We start from the raw sequence: 23,915 nt of genomic DNA on the forward strand, positions 1-23,915 counted from the left end.
AAAAAGCCCAAACTTTCACAAAAGTTGGGACACTCGTGGAAAGATCAATCTGTCAATTTGGAACGCCAACCCCGCTGCAGGGATGCAGAGCGGACAAAGGTCTGGAGGAGATGGATGATCTCCACTTCAGATCCTCCTCCTTCTTCTTCTTCTTCTTCTTCTTCTTGAAGTATTAACACTTGTTACACAAAACACAGCCAAACATTTACTTGTTCTCCTGCCTCTGGATGACTTGACTCAGGTGCTGTCAACCGATTGTCCCGACAAAATGAACAAGTCCAAGGCCACGTGCTGAGATTTGATGTGTGGCAGGTCTCTTCTCGCCTGCTCCGCTGCAATCCCAGTCTCTTCTGGTCTCGGTTGCTCCCTTGCCATCTGACTGAGCTAACAGGAGGGATCACAGTGGAGTTTTATCATCACCCTTTCTCCCTCCCGCTACTCTTTCTCGCCGTCTCCCACTCCCTCTCCCTGTTTCTTCTCTCTAGCTCTCGCCAGCTCTCACTCCCTTCCCTCTCACTATTGGCAGCCTCACAAGCTTATTCAGCTCTGCTTTATCTCATAGATGAAATGCTGCGACTGAGGAGGTTCTCTGGCAGACAATTTGAATGTGTGTGTGATATGTATAAAGTTGTGAATCTGTTTTGAGAGAGTTTGTCAAGATAGCTCGATATTAACCTACTCTACCAAAGCCCCGTGTTTAAATCAAAGCTAAGAAATGGAAACAAATCCCTGCACCTTTTTTATTTTGAATAATCTTAATGCATTATCTTGTGTAATCTACCGCTTGGAAACCAGCCATAGATGATCAACTGTGCTCTATATAGCAAAAACGGTGCATACCTTGGTTTATTCTGTGTTGCTGTTCAGTGTTAGGTCTTGCTTCTCCTAATGCACTAATAAGAACTATTGAAGTAACACTCACACATTGCTTACACTGCAAAATGACTGTCATTTCTGTCTGAAAACAAATCACTCTTGTAAGGATAAATAGCATGTTCACTCATGAGGGCAAACCTCAAGACCTCTCACATTTTGAGACGACTGCTTCAACTGTAGAATTACATTTTATTATAGCGCCCCCCAGAGGCAGCAGCCTGAAGTACAAACAACTAAGCACCACCCAAACTATTGAATTAGTTTAGATTCCAGCAAATCTGTGATATTTGAACATTCATCACATAACTATTTACATTTGTATTACTACTTTTAGTATAAATTCAGCTAATAGTGGCTATCCATTTTCACAAATTTAACAATAACTTATCTTACTTATAGCTATTGATATTAGTATTTTACCCATTCAATAGTTCATCTATTAATCTACATAACCTCTTTATCTGTTACCATTCTTTTTGATTTGATTTATATCTATTTTAGTCAAGTACAAGTATTTTCAGCAACTATATTCATTACATTTGCTAATCCATTTCATACTTTTTTTGGCAAGTGTGTACCAACGAGACAAGCATGGTGATCGTAGTATATAAAACAGTGCATAACTAAACAACAAAAACAACAACAAATAGGACCGTGGTTTAAATAAAAAATAGTAGTAATGAGGACAAGAAAGATGGCAGAACAAACAAGAAACCATTTTGTTTCAGTCGCTGAGTTTAGTTTAGTATTTTTCATAATAATAATAATAATAATAATAATAACAACAATAATAGTTGTTGTTATTATTATTATTAGCAACTGAATTCAGTGAGTTGCTGCCATATGACAGACTGATTAGCTGCCCGTGTTAAGCAGTTGAGCAGGTGTGCCTAATAAAACGGCCGCCAAGTGTATATTAGTGGGAGAAATATTTTATTCTGAAAGTGCTCAACGGAAGTGACGCGTAGCATTGCACCTACCTTAACGAAACTGATCGGTCGATGGCTAACGGCTAGCAAGAAGCCTCCCTCTTCTGACAGCTTGAGTGAATACGCGCTAACTGGAACATTAGCACGGGGCTTCCAAATCTCGAAAGAGTCCTTTTAGCCCGAGTCGTCCCACATTTGAGGCGGGGGTGTCCTTGGGGAGCCACGCGTACAGGAACCGGACCCTGACAGCTCCGACTGACTGGACCCACCAGCGCAGGTCTGTCTAACATGCTACCTGGGTATTATTTACTCCGCAGCTAGCCAGGCGTTACCCCCAACCAACTTTAACTTTACCGCAGTGTCGCATTTAGTTGTACAGTTTTTTTCTTTTACTGCTTCTTTCTGACGCTGGGCAACTTACGAACAGACTTTAGACGTTTAGAGTCCATGTCCGTGTTAGCCGTTTAGCTTAAATACGTTGTTGAATGATTGAAATGACGTGGCGAGGCTAATTCGTTAATGACGGACTTCCGCCTTTAGAAAAGCAGGTTTATTCAAGGGAACCTGGTTAAATGCCGCTTGTTAAATATTATATATATATAAAGTGACAGTGCTTGTAAAATTACACACAAAACATATTGTGTTCTTCGTCATGTCATCTCTGTATATAAAAAAGTTTAAATTATTTAATTTAAAGGGTTGACTACGTCACTTCTTTTTTTCTTTTTTTTTAACTATTTGTTGAGTCTTGCACATAATCCGTTTGAATGCAATTTAATGATGTGTACACTAATCTTACTAGTAAAAAGTTTTTACTTGTATTACTTTTTATTGTTTTATTTTATATCTTTATTGACCAAGAAAGATGTGCCTTCTCTAACATCTTGCATAGCTTATTCTGACCTGGATGGAGAATAATTTACATTTTTCATTATTGTATTACCAATAACAATAATAATAATAATAATAATAATAATAATAACCACATTTTTGTATTAATTAATCCACCAAATCCAGAGAAGCAGTCTGTTTTTCAACTAATGCTCAGCTCTCTGGTCAAACTAAGCTACTCCAACTTTTCAAAATGAAAAGGAAAATGGTCATGCATTGGAATTCAAGAAAGTGCAGCAGGCTCGACCAGCCCGCACACCTCACTAACTCCTTGCTTTGAAATGTGTCCTTCCACAGACAATCATGACGGACCTGTGGTGCAGAAGTGTTGTCACTGCAGCTCTGCTTCTCTGCATTCTGCTCCTTATCGTCGATGTACGTGCACGGCCTGCCAACATGTCAGCCATCAGAGAAAAGCCTGCGGTCAGTAAGGATGAGAATGAGATTCTTCCTCCAGACCACCTGAATGGAGTGAAGCTGGAAATGGACGGACACCTCAATAAGGACTTCCATCAGGAAGTTTTCCTGGGGAAAGATATGGAGGAGTTTGACGAGGACTCGGAGCCGAGGAGGAACAGGAAGAAGCTTATTGACATTTTCAACAAGTAAGACATGCTTTTCATTCTTTGACCCTTGACTTTTCTGGACGCACAGATTATGTTGCTCGTCACGTTCTTCAGGACTCACCAGCATGAAGTCAGGAAATATTTGCGCCATGTGCAAACACAGGCTAAGTCAGCACTGCACTGACCTATGAAACAGTTGTGAGTTTAAGAGACAGACGGATGATATCCTCCTCCATTGACGCTCCATTGAGCTTGAAGTTCTAAAGCGCAGAGCCTGATGAACAAATAAATCCAAATTCTCAAAATCTCATCAATCTCTGTCCAGACTGGACACAAGCCAGACAGACGATGAATTATTACAATAATTACTAATGGTCAGTAACTGGATATTTCACCTTTCAAATTCACCCTCTTTCCTTAACTTTACAGAGTTGATTTCAACAAAGATAAAAGTGTCAGCGCCAAAGAGATGCAGCGATGGATCATGGAGAAGACGGAGGAACACTTTCAGGAAGCCACCAACGAGAACAAGAACAGTTTCCGTGCTGTTGACCCAGATAAAGATGGTAAAATAATCAACATATCTTCTGTGATGGTCGTGTTACATGTAACTCTGTGTCCTAAAATTATGAATATTCTGTGCTCACCCAAAATGTGAATTCATGCTTCGTCCACAGGTACTGTGACATGGGATGAATACCGAATCAAATTCCTGGCCAGTAAAGGTTTTAATGAAAAAGAAGTTGCTGAGAAAATAAAGAATAATGAAGATTTGAAACTGGATGAGGAAAGTAAGTAATGGCATTGATTTTTAAGAATTACTAAATTGTATTTATAATGCTCTGGAAGAAACTCTAACCTGGTGCTTTATCTAAAAATTGAAGAGACTTTATTTAATATGTCCAACGTGCCAAAAAGCTGTTAATTTCTAAATCAAATCACCGGAGTAAAATAAAAACATAATATAATAACCATAGGAAATGTTAGTCTCTAAATCAGTGAACAGTTGATTCGGATATCTGTTGTTTATCTGACTGAGTTTTAAATGTATATATTGTATATATTATTATTCATCATTACAGCTCAGGAGGTTCTGGAAAGCCTGAAGGACCGCTGGTTTCAGGCAGACAGCCCTCCAGCAGACCAGGTTCTGAATGAACAGGAGTTCCTGTCTTTCCTCCACCCAGAGCACAGCAGAGGAATGCTCCAATACATGGTCAAGGAGATCGTCAGGGACCTAGGTACGATGTACCCTGAATACCTGAATCTCGAGCTTTGGTGTCTAAAATGTTGAAAACTGCTGCCCTGTTTCACAGAACACACATTTTTTTCTTCACCTCGTTTACTTTCTGTATCTAAATATTATACATAGTTACCTTGTGTGTTTTCTATGATGCGCTCCTCGCAGATCAAGACGGCGATAAGAAGCTGACCCTGTCAGAGTTCATCTCTTTACCCGTGGGCACCGTGGAGAACCAGCATGCGCAGGATATCGATGATGACTGGGTTAGAGAGAGGAAGAAGGAGTTTCAGGAAGTCATTGATTCAGACCGTAACGGCATCATTACCATGGAGGAACTTGAGGTGAGTAATATACATTCTGTATAAAGAAAATAGTTTTGATTTAAAAGTATTATTACCTCTCCAGGAGATGGATGTTTTCACCCACTTATCTATTTGGGTTTCTGCATCTTCCAGGAGTACATGGACCCCATGAATGAGCACAACGCCTTGAACGAGGCCAAGCAGATGATTGCCGTTGCAGATGAGAATGAGAATCATAATTTGGAGCTGGAAGAGATTCTCAAATATAGCGAGTACTTCACCGGGAGCAAGCTCATGGATTATGCCAGAAATGTTCACGAGGAGTTCTAAAGACACGTTCACTTTTCCCCCCTCTGGTTTGCTCAGCAAGGCACGGCGGCATCCTTCATCTGCTTCAGGGACAACCTAATGATAGGATGTTGTAGTGTGCAATTCTTGTGTTTTTAAAAGCCTAGGTTCTAGGTTCAGCTGCCTCTTTTACTGCTGGCTCCAGTTAATACTCTCCTCCTCTATCTGCTCCCGCCTGCCATCCATCAGAGTTAACGTCGTCAGCCTTCTGTGTGCCACTGTGTGGACTCTTTGACCATCAAATGTTGAGGCACAGCATCAACTCGACATTGGTTTTGTGTTAATATTATGAAATGTGTGTGTATATGAGGAAATTTAGCCCCCCCCCCCCCCCCCCCCCAAGTAGATTTTCTGGTGTAGTGGTTGAGGGAGACTTTGCAGCCAGGTGAGCTCTTTGTGCTGCAGTGTAAATATTCATTTGTCATACTTAGGAACCAATGCAAAAAAAAATATTTATATATAAAATGCTGCTGAAAGTAAACCACACATCTAGAGATTACATTTTTGCTATAGGACACATACAAAAACTAGGTGCTGTCACACACACCAAAAGTGTGCACTTTTCACCGGTTTCCACCATCTGTCCTTCAGGACGTATTTACAGGGTATTGGTCATGTAAAAGAAATGTTACAAAAACTGCTTTAATAATATACAGTGATTCTTTACAGCACAGGCTTTAATCAATGTTTAATTGTCTTAAGAGAATGGAAAATAGATTAATATATTATACAGATGGTGACTTTCACAGCAGACATTTGGACTAATTGAGGGAAAAGTACGTGTTGTGTCCTCAATGAGAGCTTTTGTTATGTTAACATTAGTTTTGTGCGAGTGTGTTCACACCATAGCAAAGATGTGTGTTCTTCACTACAAAGTTAAACTGTTAAAATCATGCCTTGTTTAAATGTGGACGAAGACCGATCTGTGTATTTGGCTTGTGTCCTTTTAGATCACCCGCATCTTTGTTCTTTGATGCTAGTCTTCACGTTTGTCTTGACACACAGGATTAAAGGTCGACTCCTCAGTATACTTAACCGATATAATTCCACATGTCCCATGGTTATACATGCATGCACAAATAATGGAATTGTATTCCTCAGTTTTTGTTGAGCTTTTCAATAAGCTGTGGATCCTACTCTAGTCCCTCTGTCCCGTTTCAATTGTAAAATAAGATTTAACAGAATGTTCAGATTTATTAAAAATGTACCACAAACATACTGTTAAACAATAAACGTTTCTTATGAAGAGCGCCTGATTTGTTTTTATGGAAAGTTAAACACCTGGTTACAGGGTGTTGTTTGCGCAGGTCTTTAAAGTCCTAAAGTAAGGAATTTTGCGATGTTTTCTAGACCTTGAACGTCTGGAATTTTGTGTGAAATCTTGGAAAAAAGTAGTAGAAAGGGCAAGAACCCTGTGGTTAGTTTTTCACCTTGCACCTGTGATTTATCTCTATTAAGCAGTGTCTTGGTATACGTAATATGATATAAAAACATGGTACAGTGAGGCTGAAAAAAGTCAATAGTATAGTAAAACATAAGAACACCAATGTATGTTAACATTAAGTCAGTAGTTGAGTTAGAAAACTACACTGAGTATTTATTAGCTTAAGTCACGCTAGTACATCTGAATCACCACGGAGTCTTTTTGTTTGAGCAAGATTTTATTGCGTATATACGGGTTAAGGTTGGTCGTGTGTTCTTTGTCATGTAGCACTTCACAACACAGCAGGATTTCACCAAATCAATGATTTTCTTTAGAAGTTTGATCCAAATGGCTTCACGTTTCGCTAAGTATGACACCGACCTGATTTTAGGTGCACGCTTCACTTCACAGACATCACTTCACGAGACAAAGAGCTTTTACTTTTTTTTTTTTTTTAACCAATATCATTAAATCACGTTTTTTTTGTCGTATGAATCGAACATGACTAATCGTTGTGAGCAGCTCTCTTGATTGCTACTTCATGTCTCAAGACACATGCAATAACTCAGCAATAACTTAAAAAAAAAAAAAAAAAAACGGCAATTCCCTCCGATTACCAGACTGCATCGTTCAACACATTAGATAAATAAATATGATCGAGTCCACGGTCAGTACTAAAAGAGAACTCACGTGGAAAACACTCAACGTTGACACATTATACTTAACACAGGTACAATACATAACTTACCTTCTCCAATTCTTTATGTAGCACAGATTACAGTCACACACACACACAGGACATCGATAAAGCAAACACAACACGTTTCAGTTCCTCCTCAACACAGATTTCTCAAATAAAATTCATATTTTGGGTTCTACATAGGGTGACCAGGTGTCCCCGCATCCTACTAACTGAGACAATGTCCCACATCCATGCGTTTCTTAAAGCATTCATCTGATTCAAAGGCTGTGTCGTCGTGGTTGTCAATCAAGATGACAAACACAGGGCACTGTCTCCATCCAGTCCTCAACTTTGAGTCAACATACAGTATTTTTTAAACACTTTTGGGGAAAAATAAAAAGTAGACGCATAAATTACAAATACTAATTTAGTTATTAATCTCTTATATGTTTTTTATACATTTTAAATGATGCTAAGTGCTTGGTTTTCTTCTGTTTTTAAGGTAAATAGACAGTCTATCAACATTTTACACTATCGATCTGGTCACCCTATTTTTCCATGATTTATACTGAGAATAAAAACACAGTGCAGTCTTAGGATTAATCCTATTAATTTGGGCACTATGTAAAAAAGGAGGCAACAATTAATGTCTGGTTTATCTACCATGGATTCATATGCTTTGATATTTAAGCAGAAAGAGTCCACAGGACTGTTGTAAATACTTGTGGACTGCACTTGTTAAAGCACACAACACTAACTCCAAAGGAAGGAATAGCTAAAAAAAAAAAAAAAAAAAAACTGAACGTGATTAAAATATTAATACATTCCACGATTATTTTATCCACCAGCGAAAGCTCTGAAAACAAAAAAGTTTGACGGTAAAGGGAAATTAAAAGTCAATTCACACCTGCCTGTAACGATCTTGTGCTCCTCTCTAGTCTTGGTCTTCATTTGGTCTTCACGCAGAGCATCATCCGTCAGTGTTTACAGGAAGGGATACTGGTTGAGCTTTCGTTGATAAGCTGCACTGGAGCGATGGAACGGCTGCTCCCCCAGATGCTGCTGCAGCTGGTGCTGTTGGTGGTGATGGTGCTGTTGGTGATGGTGGTTGGTGAACTGCCCCGGAGCAGAACCTCCCAGGGCCAAGTTGCTGCTGTTCTTCTGCAGCAGCGCCAGTGAGGGGTACGCTCCGCCCGCTCTGCTGTGGCGCGACGGACCGCCGTGCATTTGGTCCACAGCCTGAGACACGGAGGCCAACGCGGCTGACGCCGGGTAGGCGTACAGGTTGGGGGTCGAGGTGAAAAGGGTGCTCTCGTGGGGGCGGTACGACGAAGCCGGAGGGGGATATGTGGGCTGACGCCTCAGCGAACCAATGGGTACTGTTTGTTCATGGGACGATGACATCACTGACTGCTGTACCTGTAAGAACAGAAAGTTACTTTAGCAGATGTAACAAATGTCTATTTACTTTCATTTTAGTGCCTTATTTTACCTTAAGTTCCTGTCCTACATCGACCTCTGACTGTCGATCTGGGCTTTTTATGTGCAACATATTGAATTGACCCTCCTGAAATCAAGTTAATCTAAATCTGAGAGTGAAATATACCCACTGTTTCACCAGATGAGGCATCATTGTAGATGTTTATATGCTTTGCTGTGCTCTGTTTTCCAGAGAAATCAGAATGTACAGAACTACACAGAATTAGCATGGCAATATTGGAGGTGATTATCATGTGATTACAGCTAAGACCGTGGCAAAAATCATAATGTGAGACCCTTAAAGCTTGAGTCCACAATTTATTTCTGATTGTAGACTAATTATTTGTCGAAATCCTCTTCACTTCTGGACAGCAATCAATAAACACATTTATCAGCGTCAGTGCGTTTACAGGCATGTTAAAAGTGCGATTTTAGTCGGACTAAGACAATAATTTGGTTAGTCCGACTAAAATCTAACGTATACGCATATTAGAGTCGGACTTGGCTTTCTGAACATTAGCCAAAATGTTGACCCGGAAGTAGGAGACAACATATAAACTGCGGTACTGTTTCCCAGAAATGATATGGATGCGGCTTCATTCTTCAGACAACAGAGCAACCACAAGAGCCACTGACCTCACTCTTCACATTGACCATTACATACTGTATATCTTGCAGTCTTAATGAGCACTGTAGCAATTACAGGAAACAGACCATAGTTGCAGTGGTGTCAAACTCTTCACCTCAGGGACAGACATCAGCTGTATTTGAAAAAACGTTACCTGACTCAGGTTAAGAGGCTGAGATCTGCTGGAAGCCGCCCGCTGATGCCGATCAGTGTTGGATTCTCCGGGACGACTGGACTGAACTGTCGATCCCTTCTTTGACTTCACAAAGCCACTTACAGCTTGAACTAGCAGAAAAAAAACAAATAATTGAGCACAAATAACAGTATAAATTCGATCATCATCATGTTTTTGAGTATGTAAAGTTTCTGTAGAGACGACACAAAATGAATAACACTGATGACGTGGATTGTGGACCGGATTTCTGCACTAATGGACCTGGAGCTGCTGGAGCTTTGTGTGTTGTACCCTCTCCTGGCTGGCTCTTCACAGAGGGCAGGATGACGGCCAGAGATTTGCTGGGCTGTGCGCTGGTCTTGGGGCTGAGGGGGCTGCTGGTGGAGGAGTCAGAGTCATGAGAGTCATGTACTGTCACACAACTGATCACGTTGGTCCTCTGGCTCGTTCCAGAGCTGAGAGTATGAAGAAGAAGAAGAAGAAGAAGAAGAGTGCATTACCGTATCTGTTGATTTTACACAAATATTTTCAACTAACGAGGAAAAGAGCTCACCATGCGGCGGGGAACTTCCTGTCATCATCATCGTCCGAGTCACTGTGGATGGTGATGATGCTGACGGCAGGGCTGGGCGTGTCAGAGATGACAATGGGCTGAGTCTGGTCGCCAGCAAACGTCGAGGTGTTGTTCACCACAGCGGTGGCCGAATGCACCGACGACACAGACCTGAAGGAAAGCACGAGATCCAGCCAGTGTTTAAGAACAAACCACACATCTCTACAGTTCATGGATAACCTGCTTCTTAACATAATACTTGATGTCACTGTATGACAGTTTGATACCTGGCTCTGCGCTCAGCATGTCGAGCCTTTGACCTCTTGCCCTGTTGGGCTCTCGGGTGAGTGGCCCCTGAGTTTTGGTTTTGGAGACGGCCAGCACCAGAGTCCTGCTGGGTGACACCGTCATACTGGCTGCCATGACGACCCCTTTGACAAAGTAGAGAAAAGTTAACTTGCTAAGAGTTAAGTTAAGAGTATGGCTGTGTGTGTAGGAGTGGGGATTAGGGATTAATATATCTATATAGCATTTATACTATAACTAAATATACCACGATATGACTTTTTGTCATGAAAAACAAACTTACCTCCAGCCAGAAGCTTGTTGACTGTCAGAGACAGACGCTCCCATGGGTGAGTCGGGCACTAAGGTCTGCCCGGGGTTGTGTATGGCCATGCCTGGCATCTGCTGCCAGGTGGACGGGATGAGTATCTGCTGAGTGCCTGCTGGCCAGGCCTGCTGTATACACACACACACACGCATGCACAAATAAGCAAGAGTTTGAAAAACTGCACCGATGTCAGTAAAGACCCCAAACAGTGACGTCTATAGAGGAAAAGAAGTCCAAAATGAAAGACATGCAGCCTGCAGAGAGACACAAAGGTTCCCATCGCTGTCCCACACCAAGCCACAAAGCAAACGTCTCAATAAAAGAAAACAAGCTCAAGAGAAGGGAAGATGACGTCGCCATCAGCAGACTTATACCTAAACAGAGAGAGAACTACAGTACATATGTTATAGTTGAGGAGAAACTGTGCTACAGGAGAACATCAGGAGTAAGACAGTGTCTAATGTGAAGCATGCATGCATGCATGTGCCATAAAGAGTCCAGTGGAAAGGCAGCAAACCTGGAACTGAAAGAAATGTGTTAGGAGATGGAGAAGGTGTGTGGTCTCGTCGCCATATAGACAACAAAATTGTCCTCCTTTAATAACTGAATAAAAAGGACCACTAACACAAAATCGTTGCTTGCTGTTTGTCACCCGTTTCTATTTTTTTTAAATCCTCACATATTGTCACACTGTTGTGTGCAAACATCGGCCAAAATGAACAGGGAAATGTGTTGGGGAATTACAGCAACAAAGACATTCATATGCACGTGGACTTTAAACACTGAGAACTAAAGAGGAAAACCAGAAGCTGCGAGCTACAGCACGAGCCAGACTGGTGAGTTGCAAATGCGTCCCATGCTTGGCTACACACCACCAACAAACATGTGCTACGATGGAAAGATAGATTTAAAAAAAAAAAAGAAAAAAGAAAGGAGTTGGCAGCAGTTTATGATTATGGTGTTTTACCAGCATGGAGGCATTCTGATCCAGACAGCTGCAGAGGTTTCCACCTCTACAGCCAACTGGCGGCTGGAACGAGCCTAAATGTGGCATTGCTGCCACTGAGGCGTACGGGCCGCCAAACAGCAGGGGGTCGAGGAGGGAGGCCTGGCAGGAGGTGTGAGGACCAGAGGGTGGAAGGAAGGAAGGGAGACACCAAATTTGAGACACCAAAGCAGACAATAGAGAAGACACACATTTGGAACAGAGGAGGGAGATTTGCATCCGTCATCTGTCACGACCGATGAGTTCTGCAAAGGACAACCACCGGCTTTGTTGTTCTTCTGATCTCTGGCAAGCTGTCAATGAGCTTAACTCGTGTGTATGTAATGCTCAAGCATGTCTTCAATAAACCACTATAACAGATATTTTTCAACCTGAAATAGTAGCAAACACAGGTTTTAATATCATTAGGGTTCCACTGCATATTCCGATCATGCATCTGTGGTGTCTTATTTAGGCATCAAGTCACATTTTATATTAAATGTAATACTAATAAAAAAAGAAATACATGGAACAAACACAAAATTGCATATCTATACATGTCTCTTTCACAAGTAACGTAGTACCGATGGAGCGGTCAGTTTCAGTGACTTTAACCTCAGTAGCATGTACTTGAGTGCAGCATTTATACGACTGCTGCCGCTCATTTGTTTGGTTCATTGCATTCAGAATCATTAAATTGTCGGGGGGGGGGGGGGGGGGGTCGTACCTGTGTCAGCATGCCAGGCTGGATGTGAAGAGACTGCGACGACTGGTTCTGAGGAACTAAGGGCACGGAGTTGTCCATCCTCACAGGATAACCAGAGGGCTTATTGGATGTTTGAAGACCTAGAAGATGAATGGAGGCAGGTTATGTTTTCAATAACGACACACCCATAAGACATGGAGATGAAAGGAAGTTAGCAGCATGAGAGAAAAAGATCAAAACATGCTTTGCTTGATTTTTGGTAAAAAAAATAAAAAAGTCAAATGAATGCACAGTGTCAGTTGCTGCTTTATCACATTATTGTGTCAACTAAGACGTCTTTTCTTCTCGTCTGTCACGAATATCCGTTACTCTCACCCTGGATGGTGGGGGGGCAGACTATGAGTGTTTGCTGGAAGGGTTCGGTCTGCGCACAGAGCTGGGCGGGTCTGGTCTGCAGGGGAACGCTCTGCTGGGTCAGGCCCGGGATGTTGATGGTGGCCTGCTGGTAGAGGCCAGGCTGGTAGTTCAGCAGTGGGACGTTACTGCTGAGAGACAGAGACTGGCCTCCTGTGGAGGACATCTGGAAGACACAGCAGCACACAGACAGCTCTGAGAAGACGTTCTTTAAAAGAAACCCAGGGGTCTCGTTTGTCAGAATAATGATTACATCTCATCTGCTCCACATCTGTCTGCTCGTACAACACTCACTTACGTAGAGAAACACCTCCAGAATGACAGACAAGCGTCATGCTTAAATCATTCATGATGCGCAAAAGGAAGGAACCAAGACAGTTGAAGTTAAAAAGCAGTACAGACGAAGATATTAAAAGACTGTCGCATTATTTCAAGCTTTTATTTGTGATGTGTAACAGAAGGATAGCGGCAAAAACACAGGGTCGATGGTAGTGAGACCTGCTATGATGTATGGCTTAGACACAGTGGCAGTGTCTAAAAGACAGGAGATGGAGCTGGAGGAAGCAGAGCTGAAGACGCTGAGATTTTTGTTTGGTGTGACCAGGACGGACGGGATTAGAAAGGAGCTTTTGAGGGACAACTCATGACGAATGGTCTGGAAATAAAGTGAGAGAGGCAAGGTTGAGATGTTTTGGTGACAAAGGATGTTGGAAAATGGAGCTGCTGGGCAGAAGGAAAAGAGGAAGACCACAGAGAAGGTTCAGGGATGTTGTGAAGGAGGACAGTTGGTGTGACAGAAGAGGACAAAGAATAGGGCAAGATGGAGGCAGATGATGCAGCGTGGTGACCCCTAAAGGGAGAAGGGAGAATATTCACACAGGCCTTGTGTTGGGCACAATTTGGCTAATTCTGCCTACTGTGCAAAAAGCCTTCTTTTATTGTAGCCATCTGTGGTTCAAACATCAGCCGGCTAATTTGGCGAATCTCCCCTAGCCATTAGAGCCATATTAGGGTCATATTTTCCACATCTTGCATGTTTCCACATCCCCGAGGGTCTGCGTGTGACGTATATTTCATCATCCACCGATTTCCACGGTGGTCCACAGAGAAACCTACGCAGACGACCGCAAGCACAGTGTTATTCCACAGAAACCGTACACGATGTCGTTCGCGTGCTCCTTGTAGCACAATATTTTCCAGTCCAGTTGAGAGCACGCTGTTGTTTTGGTCAAAAGAGACGATAAAGAAAATGGGACCCATGGAAACTTGAGGTTATATGAGATTTTCTGTCAGTGTGCAACTCATACAAAGACACACAGAAGTAGGTGCACTTCTGTTGAGAAATCGCCGCTTCTAAAGTGGAACGCGAGATCAAGTACGCGTGCATGTAACACTAGAGTGACATGGACACTCATTTTAGTAACAGAACTAATGACCCAACTGTAAGACTGAGTCGGAAACTCGGTCTGCAGAACCAACACAAGGATTCAAATAGTTTTCCCAGAACACAATGTGCGTAGAAATTGACAAACTCATGTTTTAGGTACAAAACTGTATTTACACACAGCTGATAAATGAGTGCCATCACTTAAAAGCTGCTGGATCGATGTGTAAAAATCCCTGAGTCCCAATTTTGATAATCAATTAATCGGTTTGAAGCTTTTTTCATGATTAAAACGAGATTTCTGATTGTTTTAGCTTCTTAAATGTGAATGTTTTCTTCATTTCTTTGCTCCACATAACAAAGAAATCATTTAAAGTGAATCATTTTGGTTTGTGGACGAAACAAGACAGTCGAGAACATCATCACTTCCAGGTTTAACAAAGACTGATCAACGTTTTATAGCGTTTTCTGATATTTTATGGACCAAACGATTAATCGAGAAAACATATTATTATAAAAATAATCGTTAGTTGCAGCTCTAATGATGTCCTCACCTGGTTGTGCTGGTTCAGTTGGCTACTAAAGGTGACGGTGAGGTTGGTGGCTGCACTTGGGGTGTTGTTGTTGGCAAACATGTTCTTTCCGTTCTCAAAGGCGCTGCATCTGCGTTTGCATATGTCCATATTTTGGAAGCAGGACTTCACACTGTCATAAATAAACACAAAAAGACCGTGAAATAAAACAGCAACGATAGACAACAGACACCGCTACAGCTGATCACACAAGTAAATAACGTACTGTGAGCTGTGAGGGAAGTGCAGCAGGTGCGTCATGGTAACAAACGGGTGGTTCAGGGTTTTCATGGGCGTGATGCGTTTGTCCGCGTCCAGCGTCAGCATCTTCTTCAGCAGGTCTATAAACTCCCTTCTGTCGGCCTTCTCTGCCAGAATGTCTGTCCCCTCCAGGTTTGTCATGTTCACCTGGCGGAGGAGAGGAAGTTAGACGTTGGTTCCATTAAATTGTTAAAGCATACAAGTCAAACATTTACATCCCAACAGGAGGAACGAAGAAAACATTTACTGTTTCACTTTAAAGCTGTAGTTCGTAATTCTTTGATACAAACAAAATGCCTGTTACGTTAAGTGCTGGGCGCTAACGGCGTCGACGTTAACGCATGAGCCTGTTCCGTGACGAATACCCGGAAAAAGAGGCGCGTGACATGTTTACGTAACTCCCGATTGTTAAAAAGAGTCTCTAAAGTAACGCTAAACTTTAAAAACAGAGGCACACATACGCAGTACACAGGTACGCTGGATATTTGTAGCGCTGCTCTTTTCATTTAATAAACAGACAGCTCCAGTTCGACTGTAGGCGCGCTAACGGCGCTAAAGGAGCTAACGGAGCTAACTGGTTAACGGTGCCTGGACTCCGGCGTCGCGGCACGTAAACATGACATCACGCGCTTTCTTATTCCGGTCAGTCGTCATGGAAAAGCGTCATGCGTTAATGTGCGCTAACGTTGACGCCATTAACGCCATTAACCACCGTTAGCGTGCCCAACACTACATTCAAACCACTGTGAAATAATTAAACTTGTCCGCTCCACACAAGTCCTGTTTTTCACTATAGCTGTGTTCAGATCTTGTGTCACCCACTGCAAACAGTTTCAGAATATTATATTGTACTGGTCAAAAACGGTCTTGTCTGATAGTATTACTTGACAGAGCTACTGCGTCTTTAAGACGGAGTGTTTAGAATGTTAATGAATCACTATTTACAGGATCTGTCTTCTACCCTGTGTCTTGTTTTGTGCTGACAGTCTTACAGCGCACTGATTGAATATTAGCTGTAGCATCTTTATTCCCCACAAAACAATATGCCTTAATAACTCGCCCCCTCACCTGCATCATGTCATCAAGACAGTTGAAGATGTATTTACGCGCCTCCTTTGATTTGATCCCCATCTCTGTCTCGTGCTCCGAGGGCGTCTGCAGAAAAACAATCGCAGTGAGAGATTAGAGCATGCTCTGTTCGCACACTCGTGCAGGGATGCGTTTGCCAGAAACGCCTACCTTCAGTCTCCAGAGTGGGTAGCTGGAGTCGGGTCCTCTGTTGAAAAAGCGGCAAGTCTTGGTTCCGGCGCTCAGCAGGTACTCTGCTGGAAGACCCTGGGTCTGGGAAATGTAACGTATCTGGAAGAGAGTTTCAGAATTGTTTGTGTAAGACAAACATATCAACACCTTTTCTGAAACATGTTCAGTCATACTGTATACAGAACAAGTGAAATTCTGCTAAACACACAGGTTTGGAATCAAACAGATTTTCCTCTCATGTCTAAAACGCTGACAATGCTGCGGTGACAAACAGCAGTAAACACCCTTTTCTGGAAGCAATATTATAGTTTCTTTATGTCAAATAATTAGATTTTAAAGGGTAGTCTTGTAATAAACTGGATCATAACATCTTACCTCTACTTTGTATTCGTGTTTTGATGTTTTTGGCTGGATTTGCGTTACTAGTTTGTTTTATTTCATTTTACAATAATGACATTATAATGTACCTTTTGATCAAAACACATGAATTAGAACAGCAGAACAGATCAATCAAAACAATCGGCAAATAGTAGAGGAGCTTTTCTTCACACTTTGTGGCTGCAAATGATGAATGTAAAGACAATTTTGTTTCTAAAGTACTGCTTATACTAACATGTAATGTACAGTATGTTTTAGGGCTGAATAATTTCGAATAAATATCTAATATCATCAATAATTTTTGACTGAAAATATGATTCGCTGTATCACATTTCTCATTTTCATCTGTTAAATGGTTACTGTGCGGTATTTGTGCAGATCTGTAAGAAACAAAGATGTTTTCTTTGGTCTGAAGAATAATATGACAAAATATTTAATCTAAAACGGTAATTTGACACACATTTTGGCTTTAAGAAATATCCTGTGATTTGAAAATTGAAGCAAAATTGTAATTTTGATAACATTTTAACAAACTAGTATGGTCTATGGTACAGCACATCAAAAATACATAAAACAAAACTTGTTCCCTGTGTTTTTAGTATTTATTTTTACCTGTAGCTCAAATGCCATCAGAAAGACGGCAAATAAGACCCACAAAGAATCTGAATCTTTTAAAAACAATGTGCAGGTAAATGTGTTGGTTCACAACAGCTAAAGCATTCACATGAGCGAGAGCTGCAGCTGACCTGATCATACTCTGATGCACCAGGATAAAGGGGCCATCCCAAAAACAGCTCAGCAATGACGCATCCTAAAGACCACATGTCGATTGCTTCACAGAAAGGAAGGCCCAGAATGATCTCTGGAGCTCTGCGACAAAGTCACACATGACATTTAATGACAAAACCACAACCGGCCGTTCACAGAATTAATATAACACAAGGAATAATAATACACTCACCTGTAATACCGCGACTGCAGGTAGGTGGAGCAAACGGCTTTAGACACGTGGCTGGCGGAGCCAAAGTCGATCACTTTCACTCGGTACGGCTGCCTCAGAGGATCGACCAGCATGATGTTTTCGGGTTTCAGGTCGGCGTGGATCAGCCCCAGGCTCTTCAGCTTCATCAGCGCCGTGGCCACCTGCTGCAGAATGGGCCGAATGCATTTGAGCAGCAGCGGGCTGAACTTGCTGTGCTTCAGGAAGTCGTACAGGTTCTGCTCCAGCATCTCGAACACGAGGCACGTGTGGTTCTTGTGCTGGAAACACTCGTACGAGCGGACAAAGTTGAACTCGTCGGCGTTCTCTGTGCTCAGTCTGCTCAGGATGCTCACCTGAACAGAGGAGAGACAGGGGGAGATGAGAGTGAGTCCTTTTTATGATGAGTAGCATCCTAGCATATTATTTGTCAATCACTTGCTCGAGGTTAAGCACAGAATGGGCCCTTTACACAGCAGCCATTTTGACCGGTCATAGTAGGACTCAGGGTCTTCAGGGTGCATGTGGCTTCACTGTCACCCTATCCTGACTTTCATGAACAGAGCCATTGTTAATGTGATCAGTAACACCTGTGCCTACCCGTGAAATATGTCAAAATGGCGACAGCAAAGGGCCTACAGCTTTTGAGCCACTGATCCTGAACTCCTTCACAGCATCATACTCACTTCTATTTGTCCTTGCCGAGCATAAGAGGGGTGATTCTTCAAGATCTTGATGGCCACGATCTCATTTGTGCCGCGCTTCCAGCATTTGGCTACCTGTCCGAAAGTGCCGCGCCCGAGGAACTCGAGCACCTCGTAACTGTTTGACATCGAGCACAGGATCTCGTGCTGGACCAGCTGGTAGTCGCCCTCGCTGTGGGAGTTGCTGCTCTTCGTGGTCGAAGTGGAATGTGCTATGGATTGCGCGGTGGTGGTCCCTGCTCCGCCGCCTGTGCGGTTTGAGACGACAGGTGCCGAGAGCTCCTCCAGTATCTGGACGCTGTCACTGCTGTCCACCTCCTCGCTTTTCCGCTTCAAGCTGTACTGCTTGGGGTAGAGGTCGCACGGCTGCGAGGATGACGTGGCGTCCTTGACGCGGCGGCTGGAGGAGGTGGACGAGGTGGACGAGGGGGGTCCGCGAAGGCTGCCTGTGCTGTCCGCTGCCCGCACCACCGTCTGCTCCCGTGAACCGGCAGCAGGCAGATGGACCTGGTTGAGGTTGTACACTGGGTTGAAGTTAGAGCCAGAGGTGGAGGGTGCAGCTCCCTGGCTGGGACTCTGCTGGTAGTAAGCATTGTCTCCGAGCTGGCTGGACACATCCCAGGCAGGGTTCTCTACTTTGAGCCTCTTTGAACGAGAATAGGCACTGGAGGACACCGAGGGGGAGGAGAACACCTGAAGCTGTGACGCCATGTCTGCGGATGAGAGGAACAACTGGTTGTAATCAAAAACTGGACACGTCAACACCAGTGTAGTTTACACTGTTTAGAGATGAAACAATGAATGATTAATCGATTACTAAACGAATTGTCAACTATTTTGATAATCGATGAATCGGTTTGAAGCTTTTTTCATGATTAAAACAGGATTTCTGATTGTTTTAGCTTCTTAAAGGTGCATTATGTAATAAATCTAAAGCAACTGGCCATAAAATCCTCCTAATATGTCACAGAGACTCAGGAATAATGTTCATATAACAAACTGAACTCACCAACAACAACAGTACAGACAAAATATTTGCATTTAAAAAAATTATTTTTGCAGAATGCAAATCATGTTTATGTTTTGAAATCATGTTTTGGCATGTGGCGCCACCTACCGTCATTTACCAAAAATTGCAGTCAGTAGAGTCTCAGCTGCCGAGCAACCACGGGTTGGCAGTTACGTCAGAAAACGAAACCTAAAAGACCTCTGTATTTTGAATTTGAATGTAGTAACCGTTTTCGGCCACATTCTTACATATGGCACTTTTAAATGTGACTATTTTATTAATTTCCTTTCAAAGAAATCATTCAAACTGAATCATCGTCATTTCCAGGTTTGACAAACACCGATCAATGTTTTGTTTTTTTTCATTTTATGGAACAATTGATTAATCAAGAAAATAATAGACAGATTAATTGATTACAAAATAATCTTTAGTTGCTGCTCCAACACTGTTAAATTAAATAACAGCAAAGCCAAACGCATTTACAAATAGTCCACATAATTATTTTTTAAATACTTTGTTCCCAATTTCACTCTGAGAAAATGAAAATGCTACAAACCTCTGTAAATATGTACAGATGTGTGTCCACACGTTCAGATTGAGAGCATCATCACTCATTCATGTCACAAAATCACGGGGTTCCTCCTCTTTTCATCCCACCTGGATGTTGTTGTTGTTGTTGTTTTTTTTGGTTTACGCCCCTGTCGTAAAATCGCTCGTACAGAACAGACAGTAAACCACACGTACCTGTATTTGATGACCGAACACACCGTCGCAGATTAAGGTCTCTTCCTCTTCTTCATCATCATCGTCATCATCAGCAGCAGCATCAGCAGCAGCGGTAGCAGCAGCTCTGTGACTGAGCTAACAGTTAGCTTCACGCGTCGCGAGCGTCCGACTCACGTCGCATGTGCGCGGACTGTGTCGTCACATGACATGTTCACGGTGACGCGGCACGAGGCATAATGTCGCCGCGAGTGTCCGCAATTTATCATAACGAGCGCAGTTTCTCAGGCAGACGCAGCTCCATCGTCATCGTCGTCCGTCAAGTAGTAGAGAGAAGCCGTGAAAGGCGCTTCCTGACGTAGCGACGTCACGTAGCTGACGTCAGAGCTCGAGGATGTCGGCACGTGCCTGTGGCTGCTAAAACGTTGGTGTCCCTTGGTTAATAAATGATAAATAAATGCCAAAGACATTTTTTTAATGAATGTCATAATTTTCTTCAGTCCTTACTATACATAACAAATATTAATATATATTGTTTTAATAATTTGAACCAGTTTTTATGAGTACTTTTTTAAGGCATTTTTAAAGCAAAAAAACACACAAAAAGTTAAATATTTTCCATCCCATATATGCAAATTGTATTTATTTTTATAGGGAGATTATCCGAGCCAGGGAGTGTCAAAAAATAAATTTTAAAAAATTGCCATATTAAAGACTACCATAGATTTTTCCTCTTTTTTTATGAATCCTTATCTTCTACAGTGGCGCATTGCAGTCACATGATAAAACAAAACTGGTTACCTCGTAATTATGACATAACGATCTCGTAATTATGAGAACAAGATCTTTATGTCATAATTACGAGATAACAATTTTTTTTTTATTATGTGAATGTAATGCTCCACCATAAACTTCAGTCCTTACCATACATTATTATTGTATTTTCTGATTTTAACCCCTTAACCCCCCTTTTGTCTGTAAACTGATATTTTTATTAAAAAAATATATAAAATAAACAACAAAAAGAAGCTGTTGTTTTTTGCTGCAAAAGTTGAAGACACAAAAAACGCTCTCTTAAAGACTGCCATAGAAAACTTTTAGTCCTCAATATTAATATTTAAAATAATCCTGTCTATTCTGTTGCATGACATAAAAAAAATAAAAAAATTTTGAAGGGATTTCAACACTATATTGCACAATAGACACAATAGATCGCCTCTTTTTGTTTGCACGGTGAATTAAAGACTCAAAATTCATCCCAAAATACTCAAATTTGAAGCAATTTGCATCAACACAGCCAACGACGTCCACAAAGAAGAAGTCATAGACATCTATAACGTCATTATCACTCGCCATAATTCAAGATATCTTTGATTATCCTCAATATACACTGTCCTTTAAAAAAAAATATGTATTGATAGTATTTTCACATCAGATTAAATTCATGGGAGGAGTTCTATCAGCAGTCTCGCATTTCAACACAAGAGGGCGCTGATGTCTTTTATATAGACTGACTGCATGTCAGGTTGAGACAAAAACCCTTGAGTGCACATACAGTATGAAAACAGACTTTTATTTCATTCCAACTTAAGATCAGGTTTCCTGTCCATTCAGATATATTATCTTTTTTTTTTTTTGCTTCGACAGCATTTACACACTGTAACACAATCACTGCCGTTCATAGTGGTGCTGCCACATACACTTGAATACAATACTACAAAGTCTACACCAGCGTAGTCCATGCAGAAATACAACATTTACATTATTACAAAATGATTTGCTCAGAAACAGAGAAAGTAAGATGGTGGATCGGTCGCTGAACAACAATGTATACCCTTACAATGGCAGAATTCAAGTTCAGGTAATGGATGATATACAGTATAACTGGAGTAAATTGCATGCATTACATATAAAGACAAAGTAGTGATGGATTTCCTTCAATAAACGCAGAGGAAACAACAAAACAAGTGCTTGACATTTTATCAAAAATCCAATCTAACATTGTGTAAACCAAAAAAAAAAATGCTTTATTTAAGAGGAAAATGACCAGCAAATCCTCACGAAGCGAAAACCTATCGACATAAAAGACTGATCTCCGAACAGCAAAGGACACACGTCTAATGCAGATGTAATGCAGCTTATTCAACACAAACAACAGCATTCTTATGTTTCACTTTAAATATGACAAAATGTGTACATTTCTCTGGGTGATACATGGTGATATAATGAGACGCTTGGGTCTGTGTTTCTCGTCAGGATCACACGTCGATGGTGTTTAACATACAGTTCATCCATCATTGTAGACTTGTAAGTAGAGTCTGGAAAGTGGCTGTTGCACTTTTCAAGTACGTGATCTTGTTCCTGTCCCTGTCCAGGGACACGGCAGCCTACTATCTGAAGGAGTGTCGGAAGTGCACGCTCCTCCGTTTCAGCTTCTCCGGGTTGTGCGATGCCATGTGGGAAAATTCTCGGAAGATGTCGAGGTACGTGGCGTCGCCTGATGAGGAAACAACAATGGTGAAAATAATGATGAAAATGATGGTTCATCACAAACTGGAAAGATTTTTTTTTGCGTAGTTTACATGACAGTACAGTAACAGCACATGGTATGGTCATAATTATGTACAATATGGAGTAATATTATGCTAATTCTACCAATAACAACAGGCAGTGTGTGTGGTACATAAGCTAGGATTAAATTTGTTTATTTTAGTTCAGTTTTAGGTTTAGTTTAGTTTAAGTTCAGTTTTAGTTTAGTTTAAGTATAGTATAGTATATTATAGTTTAGTTTAATTTGGTTTAGTTTAGTTATTGTATAGGTTAAGTTTAAGATTAGTTTCAGTTTAGTTTGGTTTGGTTTAGTTTAAGTTCAGTTTTAGTTTAGTTTACTTTAAGTTCAGTTTTAGTTCAGTTTTAGTATAGTATAAGATTAGTTTCAGTTTGATTTGGTTTGGTTTAGTTTAGTTTTAGTTTAAGTTCAGTTTTAGTATAGTATAGTTTATTTTAATGTGGTTTAGTTTAGTTGTAGTATAGTTTAAGTTTAAGATTAGTTTCAGTTTCAATTTCAGTTTAGTTTACTTTAGTATAGTATAGTACAGTTTTAGTTTAGTTTAGTTTAGTTGTAGTATAGTCTAGGTATAGTTTTAGTTTAGTTTTAGATAAGTTTTAGTTTAGTTTTAGATAAGTTTTGAGTTTATTATAGTTTTGGTTTGGTTTAGTTTTTAGTTTACAAGCAGAAGTTTAAACTATTACAATTATTATTTACATTTTCATTTGAAGGTCTTGCACTGACAATAAACTAAACTAATTCTAATTAACAAACTATTACCTGACTTTTAAACTAATATTATCTCATAACCATTTTATAATGTACTGTAACATACAATGTTTCCAGTTTAGCATGTAAATGTATTGATACACTAACACTGAATGTGAGTCACTGGATACGTGCAGATTATTATGGTTTTTTACTTCTTTCTCAGTCAGTCCTCTTATGTTATTTTTGTAAATGTGGTTTTCGACAGGGAGAGAAATCTCTAGACTTTAGGCTGTGAACAGTCACAACATCTTTTATATCAAAGTTACAAACACACGCCACGAGCAGAACAGAAAGCAAGAGGAGCCATGGAGGAAGAAACGTCTGATGAATGGAGAGGCAGAAACAGACTGAGGCACCATGACGCTTCCCCTCTTTCAACTCTGCAGATACTGAGCCTTTACTTCTCCTGTGTCCATGACAACAGCTGAGTCTTCAGGCGCAACAAAAGCAGTTCAACTCTTTTGTGTCCCATGAGAGCTCCCAGACTCGGCTAATTAAAAAGAGGAATGAACA

The 23,915-nt window shown here is 41.2% G+C and overlaps 3 protein-coding genes across 3 annotated transcripts in view; 1 reads left to right on the forward strand and 2 right to left on the reverse strand.

Moving 5' to 3' along the window:
• The first annotated feature begins 1,867 nt into the window (after nucleotides 1-1,867).
• On the forward strand, nucleotides 1,868-6,329 carry sdf4 (stromal cell derived factor 4). Its single transcript, XM_083894510.1, has 7 exons — nucleotides 1,868-2,082; nucleotides 2,994-3,301; nucleotides 3,692-3,828; nucleotides 3,940-4,053; nucleotides 4,345-4,503; nucleotides 4,671-4,846; nucleotides 4,961-6,329. The coding sequence occupies exons 2-7, from the start codon at nucleotides 3,000-3,002 to the stop codon at nucleotides 5,135-5,137; spliced, it is 1,065 nt and encodes a 354-aa protein (XP_083750636.1). The 5' UTR covers nucleotides 1,868-2,082; nucleotides 2,994-2,999; the 3' UTR covers nucleotides 5,138-6,329.
• Nucleotides 6,330-6,937: 608 nt separating this feature from the next.
• Nucleotides 6,938-20,363, reverse strand: hipk1a (homeodomain interacting protein kinase 1a). The gene is made up of 16 exons (XM_083895190.1): nucleotides 20,105-20,363; nucleotides 18,334-19,064; nucleotides 17,630-18,003; nucleotides 17,415-17,538; nucleotides 16,270-16,389; nucleotides 16,099-16,185; nucleotides 14,996-15,177; nucleotides 14,752-14,902; nucleotides 12,775-12,979; nucleotides 12,421-12,539; nucleotides 10,685-10,836; nucleotides 10,383-10,526; nucleotides 10,096-10,266; nucleotides 9,804-9,997; nucleotides 9,522-9,652; nucleotides 6,938-8,679 (listed from the first exon to the last, which is right to left on the reverse strand). Exons 2-16 carry the CDS (start codon nucleotides 19,060-19,062, stop codon nucleotides 8,245-8,247), a joined length of 3,318 nt encoding a protein of 1,105 aa, XP_083751316.1. The 5' UTR covers nucleotides 19,063-19,064; nucleotides 20,105-20,363; the 3' UTR covers nucleotides 6,938-8,244.
• A 1,833-nt stretch (nucleotides 20,364-22,196) lies between these two features.
• LOC310931406 (arf-GAP with coiled-coil, ANK repeat and PH domain-containing protein 3-like) overlaps nucleotides 22,197-23,915 on the reverse strand; it is a 77,423-nt gene continuing 75,704 nt past the window's right edge. The window contains exon 25 of the mRNA XM_083894543.1: nucleotides 22,197-22,580. Coding sequence (XP_083750669.1) covers nucleotides 22,474-22,580 — 107 coding nt within the window. The 3' untranslated portion in view covers nucleotides 22,197-22,473. The remainder of the gene's footprint in view (nucleotides 22,581-23,915) is intronic.

This window comes from Microchirus variegatus, assembly GCF_963457635.1.
Source record: "Microchirus variegatus genome assembly, chromosome: 9".
In the NCBI taxonomy this organism is placed as follows: domain Eukaryota; kingdom Metazoa; phylum Chordata; class Actinopteri; order Pleuronectiformes; family Soleidae; genus Microchirus; species Microchirus variegatus.